General features: G+C 34.9%; 1 protein-coding gene and 1 non-coding gene across 2 annotated transcripts in view; both read left to right on the top strand.

The window, feature by feature from the left end:
- The window catches only part of EIF3A (eukaryotic translation initiation factor 3 subunit A), a 37,517-nt gene that overhangs the window by 7,061 nt on the left and 8,259 nt on the right, over window positions 1–22,197 (top strand). Inside the window, exons 4-18 of the mRNA XM_085319099.1 lie at window positions 3,572–3,735; window positions 4,837–5,036; window positions 6,020–6,228; window positions 7,228–7,399; window positions 8,392–8,496; window positions 9,300–9,398; window positions 10,111–10,227; window positions 11,592–11,777; window positions 14,399–14,746; window positions 15,316–15,420; window positions 17,160–17,273; window positions 17,556–17,678; window positions 18,457–18,610; window positions 19,638–19,822; window positions 21,647–21,735. Of these exons, the coding sequence (XP_085175225.1) occupies window positions 3,572–3,735; window positions 4,837–5,036; window positions 6,020–6,228; window positions 7,228–7,399; window positions 8,392–8,496; window positions 9,300–9,398; window positions 10,111–10,227; window positions 11,592–11,777; window positions 14,399–14,746; window positions 15,316–15,420; window positions 17,160–17,273; window positions 17,556–17,678; window positions 18,457–18,610; window positions 19,638–19,822; window positions 21,647–21,735 (2,370 nt within the window). The remainder of the gene's footprint in view (window positions 1–3,571; window positions 3,736–4,836; window positions 5,037–6,019; window positions 6,229–7,227; window positions 7,400–8,391; window positions 8,497–9,299; window positions 9,399–10,110; window positions 10,228–11,591; window positions 11,778–14,398; window positions 14,747–15,315; window positions 15,421–17,159; window positions 17,274–17,555; window positions 17,679–18,456; window positions 18,611–19,637; window positions 19,823–21,646; window positions 21,736–22,197) is intronic.
- On the top strand, window positions 9,769–9,900 carry LOC146587758 (small nucleolar RNA SNORA19). The gene has a single exon (XR_014897596.1). It is a non-coding gene; the product is annotated as a small nucleolar RNA SNORA19 (small nucleolar RNA).

The following is a 22,197-nucleotide window of genomic DNA, read 5'->3' as shown; positions in this document are numbered from 1 at the left end:
GCAGGATAAAGGGAATGTGAATGTATAGGATGAAAGTATAAGAGTAATAAAAATGTGGTAGAATAGCAGTTGCAGTATGTGCCATTCAGAAAACCAAGAATAAGATTGAAAAGATTGACTGAGACACTAATGATGTTCTAGAGGTGGAGAAAAAAAAAGGAAAATGGAATTGGTAGCCTGAAATGAACAAAAATCAGTGAATCAGAACCACTATAGAAAAGAAAATAAAAAATAACTACAGTGAGAACTGTTCTGGGAACCGGGCCCTAGCTTTCTAGGGTCTACTTAGATCTACATAGATGCACATGTAATGTGTTGGACTGTAAACTGTTCATTATCAATTGCTGAACAAATGCTATTAATTATACTAGGGCCAAATTCATTCCTGACTGTGATAATCTTCAGACTTTTTCATCAAATTGTGCATGTGTAAACAAAAGCTGGTGTTATTTTACACTTGCTTAGGTAATTGATAAGATAATAAAGGGTGTAAAGAGGTTCTGAGTGTTAYGGTTAATTGGATGGAAAATCATCTAAAGAGGGGAAACAGAAGAACTTGGAAGAATGGAAAAGAGGACTGAACTGATCAGTAAATACATCTACTTTAGCGTATTGACCTTCACTTAGCATTTAGCTTAAGCAAGCAGTGCCAGATTACGGTGTAAGCACTCTCCAGTTACTGGTTTCTTCTCTGCCATAAATGTTGTCAGAATGTTTTGTGGGAGACCTTCCTAATCGGCTTCAGGCAAAGTGAGATCAGCTCAAAGTGCATATATATATCCTTCAAATTAATCTATTGATTTAGGGAATGTTCACATTACCTCTGCTGATAGAGCTATGTATGCGATGCCATCTGCAGAAAAGAGGTGACAGGTGGGATGCAAATAATGTTTTCAGTCTTTCTAACTGAGTTTGGAAGAAGATACGTGTTCCATATCCTTAAGAAATCAAGAGGTGTGGGGAATAAATTAAAATCTCTGTAAGTCAAACCAAATTAAACCTTACAGAAGATACTAAAAAGACATAAAAAACGCAATACTTTGCATCTGTTTTTTTGTAAGAACGTTGATGCTGGAATAAAAGGGGAGCAGTTTTGGGGAGCAAGGAAATCACCTTGTCTGAGGTGGAGGGAAAGGTCAATTTTCTCTTCGTCTTGAGTGGAAGGATGATTTCTACCCTAGAGTTTTGAAAATACTAGCAGATGAAATTTCAGGTACAATATGAAATGATTCTACTAAAGATGTTGCAGACATCCGTCTACGTAGAGAGTGTATTTTTCTCATCATCCCTATGTAAGCATGAGTAGTGGTTTGAACAATTGTGGATTGGTTATCTTGGTCATAACAGCTTTTAGGTCTTTAGAATGACTTTTGAAGGAAGTAATACATGGAGTTAAACATTAGGGGAAAAAAATCAGCACAAGTTTGCCAAAGGGTACATGTCATCAGATTAATTTGGTAGTTTTTTGGGTAACTGAATTTTTTAGATTCAAGAAATGTCAGAGAGCTAACCTGAGACAAAATAAAGCTGATGATACTATGCCATAAGGGGTGTTTTCAGTTGAGTTGGAAGGTGACTAAGATGTTTCTTAGTGAGAGACTGACAACATGCAGCGATGAAAGGAGAGATGAAGTAGGAAGAATTTTACTGTGAATTCTATGAAGAAAATCCTGGCATAGAAACTAGAGAAGTTTACAGAAGATAAAAAATTGGCAGAAACTGTCAAAGTGGAGGACATTTGTCTTGTGTAGGTGACCATGAGGAATGGAGTTACAGTAGTCAAATAAAATTCATAAAGATATGGAATAGAAGGCCATAGATTAAATGTTAACTGCAAGACTCTGGTATAAGAGGGCTGTTCACTTGTTACAAAAAAATGAAAAGGTTATAATACTGTCCTTAGTGGCTGTTTCTGGATGACAAAGCCACATGGCAATGAAAAGGCAATTTCAATACTAACATATTTCGGGTGGTGTACTCTGTTGAAGACCAAGATCTAAAAAAATCTAGTCTTAAAAAAGATCTGAAGAGSCTATTGAATCTTTCCATCTACACTGAATCATGATAAATTGTAATTTAAAGGCTTCCTGACGGCACTTGTCTAGCCTGCTCTTTAAATCCTTCAATAATAGCAATTCCTCAACCTCCCTTGCCAATCCGTATTTTGATATTTTATTGTCCTCAAGAATAAAAAGTTACTCTCAATGTCTAATTGAAATAATCTTTGTTGCAGAGGAATCTCATCAATACCTAGACATTGGAGATTGACTGACTGACTCTTCCTTTCCTTGTTACTCTTTTGTGTATCTGAGGTCTAAAAAATGTCTCAGTCACTTCTTCAGATGAACCATTTGAGTTTTCAGTGGTTTTTGTTCGTGTTTTCTAGACTTCTTGCTTTTCTTTTTCTCTACGTTCTCTGCTTGATTTGTTGGGGGAGTCACTGGTGAAATTCCATCTTTAGTGGAATTAGAACTGGAAGCAATGTAGCAAAAAGTAGTTAGAGAGTTAAAAGAATTGAGAGTTGTTATTAGAAGTTGAGTTCAGAAAGGGTTTTAAAAATGAAAGCTGAGAGAAGGTAAAGATGCTTCTTAATTTTATCTTTGGCATGAGTGGGGAGACGCAGGACTACATAGCGTAAGGGATAATGTTGGTGGTAACAGTGAATTTGTCTTAGTAACTCAGGAATCCTTTGCAATTCTTTATTTTTTGTGAACAACAGAACGTAGAATGAGGGACCAGTAAAAGCAGAATTGTCAGATCTTACTTCTGACATTTTTAGCAGACCATTTTTTTCATATCAGAATTTTAAAAGGATTTCATACTTCTAATGTGAATGTGTTGTTGTTACCAGTGTTTAAGTATTTAGGAAAARTAGTTGGTTGAAGCGGTGGCTGGAGGGATTTTTATTAGTTGAGCAGTGAGAAAAATTGACATTTAGTGTGATTGGCCTACAGTTTGTTACTGACAAAATTTTAACTCAGTTCATCTTTTTCTGTTTTTAATAAAAGGTAGAGGGTGTGTTGAACTGTTTATATGTGACAGAGGCCTTTTTTGGGAGGAAATGCAAATCATAAGGTGATGGAATATCTGATTTCTGCTGTGTCATATGTCAACAAGCTCAAGTGAGCACCCTCTAGCACTGCGGGTGACTGAAGAAGGAAATTTCAGCAAGCAGGAAAGTATCTGAGTAGATAATGATATTTGAATCTAACAGAATAACAGTCAGCTGCTGCTGACTGCTGCTCTCACCTGAGGGAAGGTGAGAATCCCAGAGTTAGTTTCCTTTGGCTTACTCATGTGAAGGACACGCAGACCCCTGAGCCCTCTGTTATCTCTGGAGCATGTATGTGTCAGTCCGTATACAGGGGCCTAAGTTTGAAACTTAGCAAACAAACAAAGATACCTTTGCATCCTTTAAAGGAAAAGTTTAAGGAACTAATTTGAAAATAAGCAGTAGATTTCTTTTCAGATGTTCAGATTCCTTTGGTCTCATCTTAGATCCCGAAAAACTGGAATTCTGGGGAATAAAGTACTTCCTTGTTTTTAATCCGTCCTCTCCTCTCAATTGTAGTGTTCTTTTGAGTGCTGTGAGTGGAGAAGACACTCAGGATCGTACTGACCGACTACTTTTGACACCTTGGGTTAAATTTCTGTGGGAATCATATAGACAATGTTTGGATCTTCTCCGAAATAATTCCAGAGTGGAACGTCTGTACCATGATATTGCGCAGCAAGGTAAGTTAAAAAGATGGAAGCCAAAGTATAATGAGATTTAGAACGCCGATGTTATATATTGTAAAACTACAAAATTGCAAGTTATTTTTATTTAGATACTGCCTCAGAGTTGAAAATACGTTAATTTCTTACATGTGTGTATGTATGCACATCATATTCTTAAAATTATAAAGGTTCCCTAAAATTAGTGTGGTTCTCAATCTTTTCATGTAAGAAAACATTCAAGGAAAAGTTATTTTTTCCTGACTATACTGACATTAAGAATTGGTAGTGCTGTGTCTCTTATTTTCTGTTACTTATTGATCAAAATTGTCTTGTCTTGTTTTTGCTTTATCTGGAATGACAAATGTGCTTTCCACTGATGTATGCTATATCAACTGAATTCAAGAGCTAGCATGCATAAAAGGGTACTCTAAAATTACCATAAGCTATACATTTTGAAACAGACATAACTTAGGAAAACACTATTTGGAAGATAATAGGAAATGGTCTCATCTGATTCTTTCTAGCATTATTTTGCAAATATTGAATTAGTAAGAACATATTCTTCTGTGCTGTTTGTGGCAGTTTTTTTTTTTTTTTTTGGATAAGAGATGAGTGGAAAAAATTTTCCTGTATGTATATCACTTGGGGCTCTGTATTTTTTTTAAAAAGAGGCTGTTATATTTTTTTACTGGACTCAAATTGTGCAAGTACATTAGGAAAGGTGACGGTCAGATGAGTTCTAGGTGCCTTCGTCTCCATTTTTTTCTGAAAGCTTCATTTAGCTTACCATATTTAAATGACTTGAGACTTTTTCCCCACATTTTACAGAATCGGAGCCTGAGTTCCTGCTAGCCACAGAATTTTATTTGCACTAAGTTCAAAATAAAAACAAGAAACCTTGCTTAAATTAGAGCATTTTAAAGAGATGCATTGAGCTTAATTATGTAGAAGCACATCGATTTTTTGAGGTCAGGATGGTAGTGCTCTGCATTGTCAGTTAATTATACATGAGAGTTGGATTATGTCTTTGTATTATATATATAATACATATATATAGATAATATATATAATTATCTATATATAATTATACATATAATATGTTGTTCATTTTTGCAGCTTTTAAGTTCTGCCTACAGTACACGCGTAAGGCTGAGTTCCGTAAACTCTGTGATAACCTGAGAATGCACTTGGGGCAGATCCAGCGTCATCACAACCAAAGCACAGCAATCAACCTCAACAATCCTGATAGTCAGTCGATGCACTTGGAGACCAGGCTTGTGCAGCTTGATAGTGCTATTAGCATGGAACTGTGGCAGGTATGCAGCAGGGCTACTGTAATCACAGCGTAATCTTCAGCTTCTCCAGAATCTTTCCGCTCAAGTCATGTTTCATGCTATATACTCCTTGATAAAGATAGGATTATAGCGGAAGAATAAAATTTATATATCTGGACTGTGATACTACATGCATACTGAATATTTAAAGTCTGATGTTCCTAGAATTGCTGTTTTCACATAGCATTTCAAAGCAAGCTTCTGCTGGTAGTATTTAATAGYGAAGTGGTTGAAGTCTGTTGAAGCTGTGAAAGTGAAAGTTGTATGTCTTCTCTTCTGACATTTTGTGTTCCCATGAACTAGGTCACAGTAAAGTCTGTTAGGTTGGGGCCCCAGTACTGCTTTTTGAAGAATGCTAATGTCTACCCAGTGAGAGTACTGTCAAAGGAAACTTCTCTAAGATGTACTTTTCTTTTGGAATCTTTCTAATGTCAAATTAGTTCAAAATACAGAGATGTGATTTTTTGTTTTTGTGAATCTGGAGAACTTTCTCTGTTGCATAATTTCCGTTTTAGATACGTAAGTAATTGCATGTAAGACATTTCTAAGATGATTTTGTATGTTTTTAGGGAAACTKCTCATTTTTGTTCACAAACATGCTTTATACAGAAAATGGTGWGAAGCGCAAATAGCAGATGTAGTCTGAAAATTTCTGATATTCTGAGAATTTTCTTGGTTTTTAGCTTGAAAAACTGAAATAAATCAATTTGCAGAAAATTATCCAAATTAAATAATCTTTAACAAATTGTCACAGGTGAAATTAAATTATTTGCATTTACTGCGGATCTCTTTATTAGTAGGAAATACTTGATTTCATCGATGTAGATGGCAAAGCTGATGTTCTCAGCTTTTAGAGGCACTTATGTATTATAGTCATATAAAAGCCTTCAGAGAATGCATATTTTTCACTCTTTTGGCAGTTGCAAATAACTTCCTTGAAGTAGTGTATTTGTTTCTTTCTTTAGGAAGCTTTTAAAGCAGTGGAGGATATTCATGGGCTATTCGCACTGTCAAAGAAACCACCCAAACCACAGCTGATGGCAAATTACTACCACAAAGTTTCAACTGTTTTCTGGAAATCAGGAAATGCTCTTTTTCATGCATCCACACTTCACCGACTTTATCACTTATCAAGAGAAATGCGGAAGAATCTCACACAAGAGGAGATGCAGAGGTGGGGAAGGATAGTTAATGTGATCATAGATTATATTTTTAACTTCTTAAGTTCAAAAATAAATTGTACCCCCAATTAAATTGTACTGCCATATCGATGGCATATGCTTGGGTGTAAGCAGCTTTGCTTAAAGTGGCCGGTACTGATTGTCCCCCCAAAAAATTTAGAGCAAGAAGGGTATTTTGCAAGGCTACAGTGTAAGTAAAGTAAACAACGGGATCGCCTGAGTTAAACTTCCTTTTCTGTCACTGTCTGGAAATCAAAGCAAGTTAATAGGTGTCTGTGTTTTGTTTTTTTTTTTACAAAATGGCTAGTATAAACTTTTCCTGAAAGATGATATATACAGGAGTGTATGCGTTCTTAAGACAAATAAACTTTGGTTTTTTTGGTGATAAGTATGATATTGGCAAGGCTTTTCAGCCATGCAGGATTACTGACTGCATTAACCTCTGAAGTTCATTTACAGGCCTTTATAGAGTCAGAATGTGGTGGGAGTAAGTATTCTGTGGAACTTCTTAAATTCTTGCTCATCTATGCGCTGATGTCAAAATTTAAATATATCATTTGCGCTGTAACATCAAAAAATACATCCAATTTTTTCAGTAATGTTTAAAAGTCAGTGCAATTAGAATGATTTCTATGAATTTGCAGTTAAAATAAGTCTGAAAAGTCTCTGCTTTCTATTGTTTTAATTATTTTGTAATATCTTGATATATACAGTGGCATCTTAGGTTTCTTATTCTACACATATGTATGTACATGTGTACACATGCGTACACACAAGTAGTAAAAACATGTTACCAAAATCTCTGAGTACTGAAGAACACTTCACACTGTTCTCTTACTGCACAGATGCCATCTTTTCTGTTATTGCTGGTATTTTTACAGTTTTTCAGCATCAGTGCTACTTGTTCCCCATTCTTGAATTGGTGTGTATATGAAAAAGAAGTAATTACTGTTCTCATGCATTTCATATTTGTGGTTATATTTTGTCAACAGAATGTCTACTCGAGTCCTTTTGGCCACTCTGTCGATTCCTATAACTCCTGAGCGAACTGATATTGCTCGCCTTCTGGATATGGATGGAATTATTGTTGAAAAACAGCGGCGTCTGGCAACCCTGTTGGGTCTTCAGGCCCCACCAACACGTGGCAGTCTTATTAATGATATGGTACGTAGTGACACTTGGGTGAGAAGCTTTTGAATAGTGAGTTTGTTTTCCTTATAGAAGCACTGCATTTAGGTATGAGGCATCAGTTTGAAAATAAAACAGCCTTATGATTAATTATATGACTTATGCTATAGTATGAAAATTTCAGATCCGTGAGAAGGACTGTTTGGTAAGAGCAGCAATAAAGAGGCCTGAATCTTGGTGTGAAGTAAAGGTTAACATTCAGTGTTGTCCAGCATATTAACCAAAAAACAGATGTCTTTGAATCTTTTAGAGGCTCTCTGGAAAAAGTTATATTTGTGTAGAAAAAGAAAAGCTAGAACTTTGTTTTTTCTTACGCTAAGGGGAAGTGTAATTAATTGAACATAAGTTTTTTCTCTTTTTAGTTTTAAGTAATTTTGGGGAAGAGTAGAAAGGTCAGGTACCAAATATTGGACAGTAAGGACTTAAGTAGTTACGAAAAATCTCTTGCCTAACTTGAAGAAATACTAGTCGTAGCTGTCTGCAGACCCTTCTAGATGCATATGTGCCTGAAACTTATATTTGTAGTTCATTTGATAGTTTGTGTTTATTGGCCTTCTGGGAGTTCTGCAGTTTATCTTAGAAACAGTTTAAAAGTTTAAAGTTTACTTGTGAACTGAGATACTTGTTTTAGTTCAGGTGTAGGCCTAAATCTACAGTAGGACAGTAGGTCTTCATTTGTGTTTTAGAAATTTGTAATAAGTTGAGAATGATGCGCTAGTCTAAATATTTTCTTGTTTGTGTTTTTTGTCTACTTTTCCATTTGTAAATGAAGACAGTTAAATCGTGTAACGTAGTTATTGTTAGTGTAATTAAGAATGTTTTGTATCTTAACAAAAAGTGTCTTGTATCAAAAGGTACCACGTGCCCTTTTAACTTGAATATAAAACTCTAAAAGTATAATTATTTGTGGTTATTTGTTCATGTTATATTTATTTTGAGGGGTTTTTGTTTGTTTGTTTTGACTATAGGTAAGGTTCAATGTAGTGCAGTATGTTGTTCCAGAAGTGAAAGAACTTTACAATTGGCTTGAAGTAGACTTTCACCCACTAAAGTTATGTAGTCGTGTCAGCAAGGTAAGTTTTATAGCTCTGCATATGTAATTGTTGATCAGGACTACTGGTGTACTATTTGAGTRTGTGATGGTGGTAAATACCAGCTAATTGTCTGTGTGTTGGTTTCTTCTCCTGCTTTTCCCCCTCAATTTTTTAATGGTGGCCTTTATTTGGCCAAATGCCTTTACAAGTATGCATACATAACAGATGATATAGATAGCACACCAAATTATTAAATTGAAATAAAAATTTACCTAGGTCTCTGAGGTACTGTGTAGAGGGCATACATAAAGATGCAGAGTTTTGGGAGCTTCTCAGAAGTTACTGTGGGTGGAAATGATAATGAGTTGAATTTTATTTAATGATGTAGGAATGAGAAAAAAAAATGTTAGTGAATAAATTGTGTGGGAAATGGAAAAATTGACTGTAGTCTAATTTTATTATTGATATGTGGAGTCTTGGAGGTGAAATAATGTGAGATGATGTTGATTATGTTAATATATTATCTGCAATTGATCAGCCACATCGTACGCTTCCTTTGTGGGAACAAATGCATTTGAGTGGCAAAGAACTTGAAGGTAAATTAGCAGTGTGGTTACTGTTGACACTGCTGTTAGTCACCTTCATACAAAAGATGTTAGCTATCCCTTATAAATAAGTGTTCTAATCAAGATTTACCTCAGTAAAATAACCTATCATCTGGAGAGGAGTGCTGTTGTTTTGTGAATTGTAAAACAGAAGTGTTCAAGAACCACGCTTCCTGCTTAAAAGTTGAAGTTTTCTAGGATTGTTGCAGATAGAGTAACTTTTAAGAATTGTGGTAGGTTCTGAACTGGGTGAAAGATCAAGCTGAAAAGGAGCCTGAACTGCAACTCTACGTTCCTCACCTGCAAAACAATACCATTCTTCGACTTCTGCAGCAGGTATGAATAGGGAAGATGTACGTTCATAAGTATATGTAAGTTTGAAAATGCTTTGGAAAAATCCTAAGATGGAAACTTTGGTGTTAAAGTAAATCTTTCCATTGGATAGAAGACCATTCTGACTTTAAAATATTTTTTCCAGTGTGTATCTTGCACTTTCAGTTTTCTACATTGTGAAGGTACAGCCATAGCAACTACACTTGATTTTTAATAGTGATTGCATACAGTAGTATGTTCTTTTGCTTAGATTTTTTTCATATAGGTCTGTGAAGTCCCATGTAATGAAATTCATTGTTTCTTAGAACTTTATTTGGAGTAAGTTTTAGGTGGGATTTTTCTGAGCATATTTTTTTGTTAGCTGTCTTACAAAACGCACATTTCATTGACCTGCTTTCGTTACAAGYGAGAGCAGTGTTATTTCTGATGTGCTAAAGAAATAGTTGAAGGCTAATTAGCAGCATAGCTGTATGTAGTTACTGCTGCCAGTCTCCTTCAAACAAAGAACCCGTTCAAGAATAATATTTAATCTTAGGTTAAGTTTGAATGCTATACAGAAGTAAAATGCTGAAGGAGTATTTGTAGCTTTATTAATATGTATGCATCATTTATTGACAGTGTAGCAAATTCGCTTTTAGTGCCTTTAACAACTTCTATTTCTGATCTCTTTCTAACGGGTACAAAAATACTTAACACTCATTTTTTTTACATACAGGTGGCCCAGATTTATCAAAGCATTGAATTTTCTCGTCTGGCTAACCTGGTTCCTTTTGTTGATGCCTTCCAATTAGAACGAGCTATTGTAGATGCAGCCAGACATTGTGACTTACAAGTAAGCACTTTAAAAAGACTTCTGTGAAATGATGTGTGAATTTAATTACATTGGATGATAAGTGGTTCAGCAGTGAACTCAGGGAAGGTAACTGGCTCTGAAGAAGGAGGAGATAAACTAGAATAAAAAGATGCAAGTGGTAATGCATGTAATTAACTTCTGGTTCTTAAATCCAGTGTGATTTTCTGATTTAGGTGAACAACAATTAATATAAGAGCAACATGAATATAAGCGCACTGATTACATATAAGTGAAGTGCAACAATTAGTGTAAGTGTAGTATAAGTGCAGAGTAGAAGTTGAAATGAAATTTGGTGGAACTTGTCCTGTGGGCTCTAGTCATTTAGTCCAGAAAGTTCTGAAGCAAGTCTAACAAATAGGAACGCTTGAATGTGAATGTCTGGCTGTGCCGAGTTAGATCACTTTGGAAGACTGAAGGGCTAACAGTCCTGGATGTTGTTTTTTTGTCCAACCAAATAACTGAAATAAAACACCAATAAGCGAGACTTTTCAGCTGCTACTGAAGATACTATTATGGCTAAAGCTATCTGTATTGAATGAGCCATAACCTGTAATGAAATATTTACAGTATTAATGAGATACACATAACTTTTAGTTCGTGTTGCTAATAATTATCGATTCACTTTTTAGATAAAGATGAGCTAATTCAGTTAGGGTAACACAGCTTTGGCTGATACTTTAGACCTGTTGAAATGGGCAACATTAGGGGCAGGATTCTTGTTTCATGTATTGCTAATGTGGAGGAAGAAGCAAGAAGGATTCATCCTGCAATGTTAATTTCATAGAATTATTGAAAGCTCAGCCTTTTCTAGTGATGTTTATATTTCTTTTTATAAATGCTTCTATGGAGATGAAACATTTTATTCACAGTGCTATTTTTCTTCTGTTACTTTGTCATCTCTATTAGCCTGATGTGCTTAACAGGTTTTTTGGATATAATTCCTGCTTAGAGCTGGTGTACATGTTCTAGTTGCACCACTATTAACTTGTTTTAAAGCTCATTTGGGGTTGAACTGGTAAAACACCTAGATTGATATATTTTCGTAACTGAAAACTAACTTCTGATTTCAAGCAATTATAAAAACCACCCTTAAAACAATGCTCTTTTGATGCATTGATCAGAAGAATTATGTGTGATAACCTTGCATACAAGAGAAAAAAGGAGAGAATTTTGTTTTGTCTTACTACTCAGTAAGTACTTACAAATGGGGAAAAGTTGAGAGAGAACTCTGGTTCAATTAGGTACAGAGTTATTAGCAACAGAGAAGTTATTTAAGTAATAAAATATAATAAAAATAAAAAGTAGTAAAATATAACCATTTTTTCTCTTTTCATTTTGCAAAGGTTCGCCTTGATCACACTTCTCGAACACTGAGTTTTGGTTCAGATTTGAATTACAGCACTAGAGAAGATGCTCCATTAGGCCCTCAGCTACAAAGTATGCCTTCTGAGCAAATTAGAAATCAATTGACTGCCATGTCCTCAGCTCTGGCTAAGGCTCTTGCAGTCATTAAACCTCCTCACTTACTGGTAAGGTGTTTTTTGTTGTTGTTTGTTTTTTTTGTTTAAGTCTTCTGAAATTGTTGACTAATTTTGATGTTTCTTGAAGTACGCTGTGTGATGTACACTTGTGGTCCTTTAGTCTTGTTAGCTTTTGCTTGTCTGATCAACTGTTCATTCAAGTAATCTGCTTTCAGTGCAGTGGAAATAAATATTGTTACGGTTGTCTACTCCCCTTGGAAGAAATATATTAGCATCTCAATGTTCAATTGTACAAATGTAGTGTAGCATTAATCTATTTACTAATGATAGAGCATTCTTCTGCATCTGTTATATTCAGCTCTTCTGATCTAAATTTTCTGGATTAACAAGGTAAACGTGTTTTGAGGTAGTTTGTGGTAACTGATATAATTTGGCAGTAATGATGAGCTGCATTTATATTCTTTTGGATTAAGTAGAAATATAAGCTAAGAACTTGATAATTTATAGCTAAGTTTGTTTTAAGGAATGCTTTTTCTCAGATTAGATGCATCTTTTTGGTTTTTTCTACCTAGTAGTAGTTAGATATTTGTGCTTGTGAAAAGAGCAAAACATTTATAAGTACACCTGGCTTGTTAGTGTCTGCTCATAACTAGAACCTTCTCAAAATGTATGAGAGATGCTTGAATTGAAATTTCTGGTCTTGCGTGTGTCAAATTCAGGTTATACCAAATAATAACTTACCATTTATGAGTTTTCAAAGGTAGCGTTCATTTAAAATTTTATTGCATTTGTGAAAATGCAAAAGTCTACTTTCTCTATTCTTTCTGGAGAAACTGTTATCATAAAGCACCTAGAATTTAACTTCAGAGTGAAATCTAAAGACATGAACAAAACCTCACACAACTGAAGAATTCACCTGTCCATTTCTCTTGCTGGGGCCATTGGCTTTAAAGACTGGATTCACCCATGAGCTCACATTTCAGGTTCTCCAGAACCTCACAGGAGCAAGATATTAAACAGTCTGGGATTTCAGGTGTGCCTTTCATGAGCTCACATTCTCCAGGACCCCATAGGAGCAAGGTATAAGTCAGTTTGGGAGTTCTGGCACACCTTGGTTGTGATGAGTTAACCTTCACTTTTCTTAAAAGAGCAGTGGTAATCTTTTTCTTTTGTTTTATATTTTTCTTTGAAAAATAGATTTTATAGCAAATTTATATTTATCTCAAATAACTTTTTCTTATGGAAAAAAATGCCTCTAGCAGTGTGTCCATGTTAGATGTTTTATCCTGTTAGAACTGTTAAGTGATATTCATAATAGAAACACAAGAAGTAGCACTGTATCATGATATCTAATGCTAGGTTAATTACATTAACTAAACTAATTCTGTAGTGCTTAGGCTCAAAATATTCCATGCAGGTTTTCTCCCCGAAAGATTTACTATTGATTGAGGTTAGACATTGCTGACTTAAAATAAAAATACTATACACTTGTAGGGAGAACTGTCATTTAGTCTTGTTTGATGTAGAGATGTAACTAGCTGAAGACATACAAATGCTTGTAGTAATTATGCTTGTAGAACTGGAGTAGATACTGAGTAGATACAAGTTTAATGTCAGTGGGTGCGTGTGTGGTTAGAGAAGCTGTTCACCAGGTTGAAACATCCTCTTTTTTTTTTTCTTCCTTATTCACATCAAAACTTTTTAAGTGCTTTAAAAATTCTAAATGTGTGTCAAATTTGTTATAATTTACAAAGTTGTTAAATTTTCCTTAAGCTTTTTATTTTTGTGTTGCTTGCATTCTGATACCTTCCTTTACATCAAGCGCTTGCAGATCTGAAACAAATTGTGGATGTTTCAGTGTTCTTATTTAGTGTCTTAGAAGTGACGAGTTACTAAAAATACCTCTGAGCTAGCTCAGATTTCAAGAGCAGCATGAGTGAATGCAGTGAACTGACTGGGCTTCAATGCTTTGCTTCTTGCTGGAGTTGATTAAAATGGGCAACTCGCTGAGCTGGCAHAATTGCACCTTTTCATGTGTAGAGCATGAATCTCCACAAGGAACTGTGTAGGTATTCTGAAGGAGAATGGTGGGAAGGATGCTTAAAGGATATTCTATATGCAAGCTAATACTTATAAATTAAATAATGTTTATAGTGTTCATGCCTAAACTGTTYGTTATTTCTCAGCTAGCACTTTGTGTCAGTTAGGATATTTTCCTCTTCTGTTAGTGTGTACAAAAACAAACCATAAAGCACCAAAAATAAGAGAGCTTTGGTGGAATATGACACAGGTAGTTTTATACTTGCCAAAATATGTAGAGGCAAACAACATAAGCATTGCATTCCACTCTTCTTCACTAATGCAGTCTTAAATACCATAGGCATATGCATATGCAGTGTTTTTGGACAGAATGTGAAAGTATGATACCTAAGATAGCAACGTTGTCTGATGCAGACAACTTTCAGCTCCATGTACCATCTGGTGCTGTTGAATTGACTGCTTTGCATGCCACTTGGATGCATGATTAGATTTGCAATTACGGTTGTATTTCATGAAGTTGTCATTATTTTCAATGAAAATAACCGAGTTTTCTTTCAGAAGTATTTGCTATTCTTTGTGCCTTTTTAAAGAGGTGCCATATTATTGTCTTATCATTATTATCAATTCAGCAAGAGAAGGAAGAACAACATCAGCTGGCGGTCACTGCCTTCTTAAAAAATTCAAGGAAGGAGCATCAGCGTATTCTTGCACGTCGTCAGACTATAGAGGAAAGAAAAGAGCGCCTTGAAAGTTTAAACATTCAGCGTGAAAAGGAAGAACTGGAGCAGCGGGAAGCGGAATTACAGAAAGTTCGGAAAGCTGAAGAAGAAAGACTGCGCCAGGAAGCAAAGGAAAGGGAAAAGGAGCGTATCCTGCAAGAGCATGAACAAATCAAAAAGAAGACAGTTCGTGAGCGCTTGGAGCAGATTAAGAAGACTGAACTGGGAGCCAAAGCATTTAAAGATATTGATATTGAGGTACATATTGTTGAAGTACTAAGTTATTTTTTATGTTGTGTTGTTGCACTGCTAGGCTGCCTGAATTTCACATTCTCTACTAGTCTTACACTGTAACTGGTTTTATAAACAGTCTCTCTCAAAAATGAGACAGCCAGTTTGATGTTTAAATGTTTAATTTGCTCAACAACATAAGTAAACTTTGAGACTGAGTTTGGATAGCACCTATTTTACCTGGAGGAGTGACGTCCAGCTATTTTGAGAAAAGGCTTACATCTTTATTTTTTTTCCTTATTGCTTATACAATATTTAAAATAATGAAACACTTCATATTTGAAATATTCATTTTCATTCAGATACTGTTCATTTACATTCAGATCTCATTTGTGGATATCTTGATTATATCTTTATTAAAAATCCTTTGGAAAGATTTAAAAATAAAAAACATTACACAAAGAGTAAAAAACTGAGAACACTTCTAAAGCAAATTAGTTTAAAAGTTGAGAACTGCAGAGAAGCTTAAATGAACAGTGGAAACTGTAATCGTGACAAAATGTCCACTTTATTTTGCATTGATCACATGGTTGAAGGATCTTGAAGAGTTGGATCCTGACTTTATTATGGCTAAACAAGTTGAACAGCTGGAGAAAGAGAAGAAGGAACTCCAGGAACGTTTGAAGAATCAGGAGAAAAAGGTACAAAGTAAAAAGAATATAAAAACATGTCTGCACAAAATTTTACTGTTAATGATTGTGAATGGCTGTATTGACACATTATTGTGTTGATGTTGAAAATATTATTAATTTGGTTTGCCCTCATGAATGTAAAAAGAGGCATTACATGTCTAACAATCCAACTGAGTTACTAGTATCAGTGCACAAATCTGTTTTAACTAATGCGGTTGGTTTGAGACTAAACTGTATGTGAACTGGCTCTTAGTTGTGAAGACTTGTATTTGGGGAGGATTCAGAGAAGGTGAAATCTTCAGAGAAGGTGAGGCTGTTACAGAGAAGCTAAATAAATTAATTGTGTTAGTCCTTCTGAAACAAAGGAACTTCCTTTGCTAGAATCTAGCTTGGTGGCAGAAGATCTGTCTGAAATTTGAGTGACCATAAAAGTATAAAGAACAGATTGCTAGAGTAAATAGAGATATGTGACAAGGACAAGGTGATACTCACCGAGGACTTCCAAATGTACTCAAAAATGAAACACAGATTGTGTGATACATTTGGTAATTCAGCTCCTTTAAACTAATTTGATGACAAATATGAGGCTAATTACTTAAAAGGTTCCAGTGAAGATCTGTGGTGCTGCAGGCCTATAAGCCTGATGTTCATACTGGACAGGTTAGCAGAAAATACAGTAAAGAATAGAATTCATAGACTCCTGGATAAATATGATCTACTTGGGATGATTAGCACTGCTTCTGTAAAAGGAACATAAGGCAGGACTTCCTCTTGGAGTTCCTCAAGGCAGTCAAAACATATACATGAGATTGGTGTAAATAACTTGGATGTTCTCAAAAGATTTCTGCAAAGATTCTAAGAAAACTTAGTAGCAATAGGGTAAAAAGAAAAGGCTGTGCATGATGTTCAGTTTAGACATATATAAAGTATTTTATGTAGGAAAAGTGGAGAAAAAATCCCCAATCTTTAGCTTTAAGTGTAAAATGATGGACTGCAAACTTAATCTTATCAGTTACCATTGAGATCTTGGTTCTTCTGCATCTTAAGCATTGTGTGCAGGTCTAGTTTCTTTGTCTTAAAAAAGAGCAGTTGAAATGGAAGGTTGAGAGAAGGCTAACAAGAATTATCAATGATATACATTGGCTTCTATGTGAGAAATGTCTAACTTAGTACTCCTATGTCTGGAAGTGATGGCTATCATATCCTTTTTCCCCCAATTTATGAGATTGTACCTGGCATAGCAGCTGTGGGTAAGGAGCAGTGGTTCTTGTACTGACTGCAAGGGATAATGAACTAGGAGACTACAGCTGCAGTGAGTAGAAGCCAAGTTCAGGATAAATAAGAAGCTAAATCTTTATGCAGTGAGTCATGAATTTCTTGCCAAAGTATGTTTTGTACTCAAAATGCTTCTGAGTTCCAGGGAGCAAGAAAAAAGGCATCCATTGATACCTTCTAAGTATACAAAAACTTCATCTTACTCTGGAAATGCCTGAAGCTAACAGTTCTCGATGCTAAGAGAGTATTAGAGGGAGTGTCATATGTGTGCGTGTTCTGGTCTTGCATCCTCTCCTAGGAATGTGCTTATTTGACGATATTTAGTCTTATGGCTGACCTTATGTAACAATGATATATCAGCTATATTGAAAAGTCTGCAAATACCAGATTTTTCTTTGGGAGATGTTAAGGACCAAACGTTCCATATTTGGTGTTGGCATATAATGTGCTAAAGTTATGGTATCTTAATGTAGATTGACTATTTTGAAAGAGCGAAGCGCTTAGAAGAAATTCCATTAATAAAGACTGCCTATGAGGAACAAAGAGTGCATGATATGGAGTTGTGGGAGCAACAAGAAGAAGAAAGGGTAAGAATTTTTTATTCAGATAATAAAAGTCATTGATAATGAGTGTAAAAAAACAGTGGTTTTGCATTGTATATAATTTTCCAGATCAATTCAGAGGAGATGGGRAAAAAATTGTTATGAAGAAGAAAGTGTTAGCTTTGCATTTCCATTCTGCAGTGTCTTTTCTGGCTTGGTTGTGAAGGAGGGAAAAATAATTTGTCTTCCGGTAGCAACTGAGATGGATTGAATGCAAATATGTAGTAAGGTTTTATTTTGTAAAACGTTTTTATTATTTATTTTTAGATCACAACTTTGCAGTTGGAGCGTGAGAAAGCCCTTGAGCATAAGAACAGACTGTCAAGGATGTTGGAGGACAGAGATTTATTTGAAGCCAGGCTCAAAGCGTCAAGACGAACAGTTTATGAGGTACACAAGATCTGGTCTTGTAAACAAAACTCTTCCTCTAAAGTGAGGATCTGAACTTGTCACCCTGTGATTCTGCATGAAAATTAAAAAAAAAAAAAAAAAAAAAAAAAAAAAAAAAAAAAAAAAAAAAGTCTACAGTAGTTTAGAATTAGGAGATTGTTTACTTCCTGCTTTGACTGAAAAAAAGTTCTTGCACCCATTCCTAGATTTTATCATTTACAATTTTTTCATATCAAGTTTTGAAATAGATTATATGGAAAATAGCTGTCTAAAAAGTAGCTAAATATTTTAATAAAGTTCCACTGATAGTAAGAGATCATTGTGTAGCATGTGACTAAACAGCTGTTTGTACAGTTACTTGGACTATGGTAGAATAATACTGAAAATAATTTTGAAGTCAAGAAATACATGGGAGTAAATGCTTGTGTGAGAGAGGGATTAATCTTTTTGTTTAAATCTGGTAATTATTTTGATAGTCAAAGTACTTGGTACCTGAATTCATGTTTTATGTCTGCAGAGTTTCATAACWATTAGACTAAGAGGTCAGAAAGAGAACTGTTGATTTGTTTCTTGCTACCTTTTATTATGTGCTTATGCTGCAATAAGAAGTAGGGTGCTTTCTTCTTAGCAAGAAAGTTTAGTTTTAACAGGTTAAAGAGCCATGTTAATATGTTACCCTTAGCTTGTGATACTCTGCAACTTTATTTAGTAATCTGTGACTATTTAGATCTTAAACATCTAAGTTGTGATGGCTTTATGTGTACTCTTTGTATTTCAGGATAAACTCAAGCAGTTCCAGGAAAGGTTAGCAGAAGAGAGGCGTAATCGCTTGGAGGAACGCAAGAAACAACGCAAAGAGGAGAGACGCGTTACTTATTACAAAGAAAAGGAAGAGGAAGAGCAAAGATTACGAGAGGAACAACTGCTTAAAGGTATAATTATGAATATGGTTATTTTATCTTTTGTGTCCTTGAATCACTCCAGACATGTATGCAGTTAACCTCAGGTTTCGCTGTTTCACAATATTAGAGGAAATCTGTTCACCTTCAGTTAATGGAAAAGACTGTGTTCATCACTGTTAGCTGCTATACCTTTATATTCTATCTAACGCATGTTCTGGATGTGTGTGTGTGCAGTGTGGAGAAGGCGGCAAAAGTTTTTAGGAGTGGAAAATTAAAACAAACAAGTATTGCCTGCCCTTCCCTTTCTCCAGACATGAATAAAGTAAGAGATGAGGGACACTAGTGAAGAATTGAATCTTTGATTCTACTCTTTTAATTTGAGTCCTGGCCACTTATTTATGCAGATCTCATACAGAATACAAAGGGAACATTGGTATTAGACCAGCAACCAAAAAATTGTTAAGACTAGTGCAGCTTTCTGTGATGTTGAATTGCTTTTTCTGGTAACCAGTTCCAAGTTTTTAAGAGAGAAGAACTCATAGACATCCCTTAAGGTAAATTTCTACCCTGCTTGTCACTTGGTGGTTGAAGGTTTTATATACGAGAGTTTATAACTGTGCAATATTAAAAACAAAAGAAGCAGAAATCTTTGAATATCAAAATTCTGACATGGCTGGTCTTTAACCTTTTCTAAGGAAGGGCTCCTTCACTGTACTTAAGTCAATTATTTTAGCTGGCATATCTGTGGTCTGTACATGAAATTAACATACAGGTATTGGGACATTTGTTTTCTTCCATATCTAGCAGCAGTTTGCCCAGATATCAAGTTAATAGAATGCATCATGGTTTCTTTTCCTATTGCTTTGGAGTTAGGACACTTCCAAAAAATAGATCATGCTCTTAACATGACCTGTAAAATGCTTGCTTGGATTTTTATTTATTTATTTATTTAATGGAGTGGAAAGGGAGGGATTGTTAGTAATGCTTTTTTGAATACAGTGAAAAAGTAGTGTAATTATATTGGTTATATGTGTTATTTATTTTTGAAACTCTGCAGAGCGTGAGGAGAAGGAACGCATTGAGCGAGAAAAACGTGAGCAGGAACAGCGTGAATACCAGGAACGTGTCAAAAAACTAGAAGAACTAGAGAAGAAAAAACGTCAAAGAGAAATGGAGATAGAAGAAAGAGAGCGTCGCAGGGAAGAAGAAAGGAGGGGCCTGGATGACCCATTTTCAAGAAAGGTAAATATTTGCAGATTTTTTTTCTTTGACTCCTGTTGCTCTTGTTTCTGTAGATGGTTTCTAAGTAATTGAAAGTTCAAGTTAAGTACTTGAGTAACAGTAGCAGTAGTAACAGTACTGTAGGATTAGTTGTAGCAGAAGTGGCTGATTTAGCAGTTAAATATTTATTTATTATTGCTTATTATTATGTCAGTTTAAAAATAATATAAGAAAACTGCCAACATCTCCAATCTGTTTAAAAACTAAAAGAATACAGCCTAAAAAGAACACTGAATAAAATTATCTTTAACACAAAGAAGAGAACTATGTTAGAAGCAAGTGTAATGACTCATGCCAAAGTTAGGAATGTATTGAAGGAAAATCCCAGTCTAAGCATATGTCTTCTGAAATTGAAYGCCATATTTTTATTCAATAAAATAAAATATATAAATGAGGTATTTGCAACTTCCACTTGCAAATACAATTATTGGGAAAAATCACGATCCTAATACAACAGGAAACAAAGAAAAAGAAGTTATTTCCAAATTAAACACTTAATCATTTTAGAAATGCAACTGAGTGCTACAAACATTTTAAGCTCCCACTTTTTCAAAACTTACTAGGAAAAGAACTATGTTTAAATTTCATTTGTCTTAGCCATTATCCTCCTTCAGTGCAGACTTTATTGAATAACACAGTGAAGATAAGAAATCAGAAGTTTGCATAAATTGCTTCAAAAGTTTTTAGTTTTAGTGATTGTTTATCTGGTAGATTACCATCACCAGTATGTTTCACWTAAGAGGCACTCTTAGCTGTAGGTACTTGATATATATGGAAAAGCTGACTCAGGTTCTGAAAAAGATATCTATACTACTAGAAAAATGCCGTTTGCTGTTGTGTGGATTTTTTTCCCCACTCTGGCCCATTGTTTTTTGGGATCATTTCTACAAGAACTTTACCACAAATATTTAAATAGAAACTCATAGAATAAAGCATATATGAGTTCCTGTTTGACCTATATATTTCCCTGTACTGAAATGTAAACTTCAGCAAATACAGTTTTCAAGGAATGATTTCAAATACCTTGTTTGATAAAACTGGATTATGCTTTTTAAAGAGGTCATGTGATTATGTGAAGTCAGTTATTTTGTATTGCTTACCTAATTTGCTTTCTCTGGTGGAATTAATGAATAAACCATTGTGTCAAAAACAGTTTAAATGATTTGTGTTATGTAGTAGTGGAGCAAGATATTTTTACCTTTAGTGAAAGAAATTACTGATTATTACTTTGCTCTGCATATAAGCAACTTGTGTGAATTGCAAATAACTAAACTGTTTTGTGTTGAGGTCTCAGGTGAAGTGCTGTATAAACTCAGAACAGAATAGTCTCTGCTTTAGAGTCCTTAAGTTAATCAGAGTGATATCTTCTGATATGCTTAAAAAGAAAAGGATTGTATGATTGAATTCTTTTTGTCCTATCCAGCAGGAAGTAAAACTGTTAGAGCATCTTTTTATGTTAACAGCCATAGCTATGGCTCACTCTCATATTGTTCATGTACTTAATTGTAGTAAGCTTTTTAGAGTTTTAACTTTACATATACTCCACCCTGTTAGAACAGTGTGTAACACGAAGGGAATTCTGTTGTTTTTTAGCACRGCCAGAATCAATAAAACTAATCTTTTGAGACCATATTTAACTTATTTGACCTCCTGATCATTTAGTATTCTCTACAGTTTAAGAAATGAGTTTTTGGAGCATAGTATGCTCTTAGAATAAATTATTAGTTGGAAATCTGTTTTTTAAAGTATTCAAAGAGGATGCTCCTAATTTGCTTTGACATACAGGAATCCCGTTGGGGTGATAGGGAATCTGAAAGCTCCTGGAGAAGAGGTGGTGAGACAGAATCTGAGTGGCGACGAGCGCCTGTGGAAAGGTAATTATTGGGTTACTAAGCACCACTTGTATTGAGCTCAACTTGTGTGGATACCCTTTTCATTACTACTGCTGAAGTTGCACTAATTTTGAATTATATCTAATGCATTTCTATCTATGAAAATTATCTTATATTAAAAAATTTCTTCTTAAGGATCCCAAAATGAGAGAGATTTTATCTGGGAATTGTATTTAGATAATGTTCTGATTGTATTTAGCCAAAGTATGCAAAGGCTAGCTGATGCTTTCAGCAGCTGAGACACAGCTGGCACCACTGTTTGAAGGGGGCAGAAATTTTTGATTAAAAAAGAAAGCAAGTAAGCAAATTTGTTAAGTACAGAATGGAGAAGGATGACAAATAGATATGCACTTCCTGGATGATGAAATTATTTGAGATATTTCATTTAGAAAGCTGAATGTAATGTATAAAAATGTTAAAGTGAAAACTTGTAGTCTCAAACTA

Source organism: Rhea americana, unplaced genomic scaffold (genome assembly GCF_003343005.1).
Source record: "Rhea americana isolate MKP2758 unplaced genomic scaffold, rheAme1 scaffold_57, whole genome shotgun sequence".
Lineage (NCBI taxonomy): Eukaryota > Metazoa > Chordata > Aves > Rheiformes > Rheidae > Rhea > Rhea americana.
This window is presented reverse-complemented; position numbering and strand designations above follow the sequence as displayed.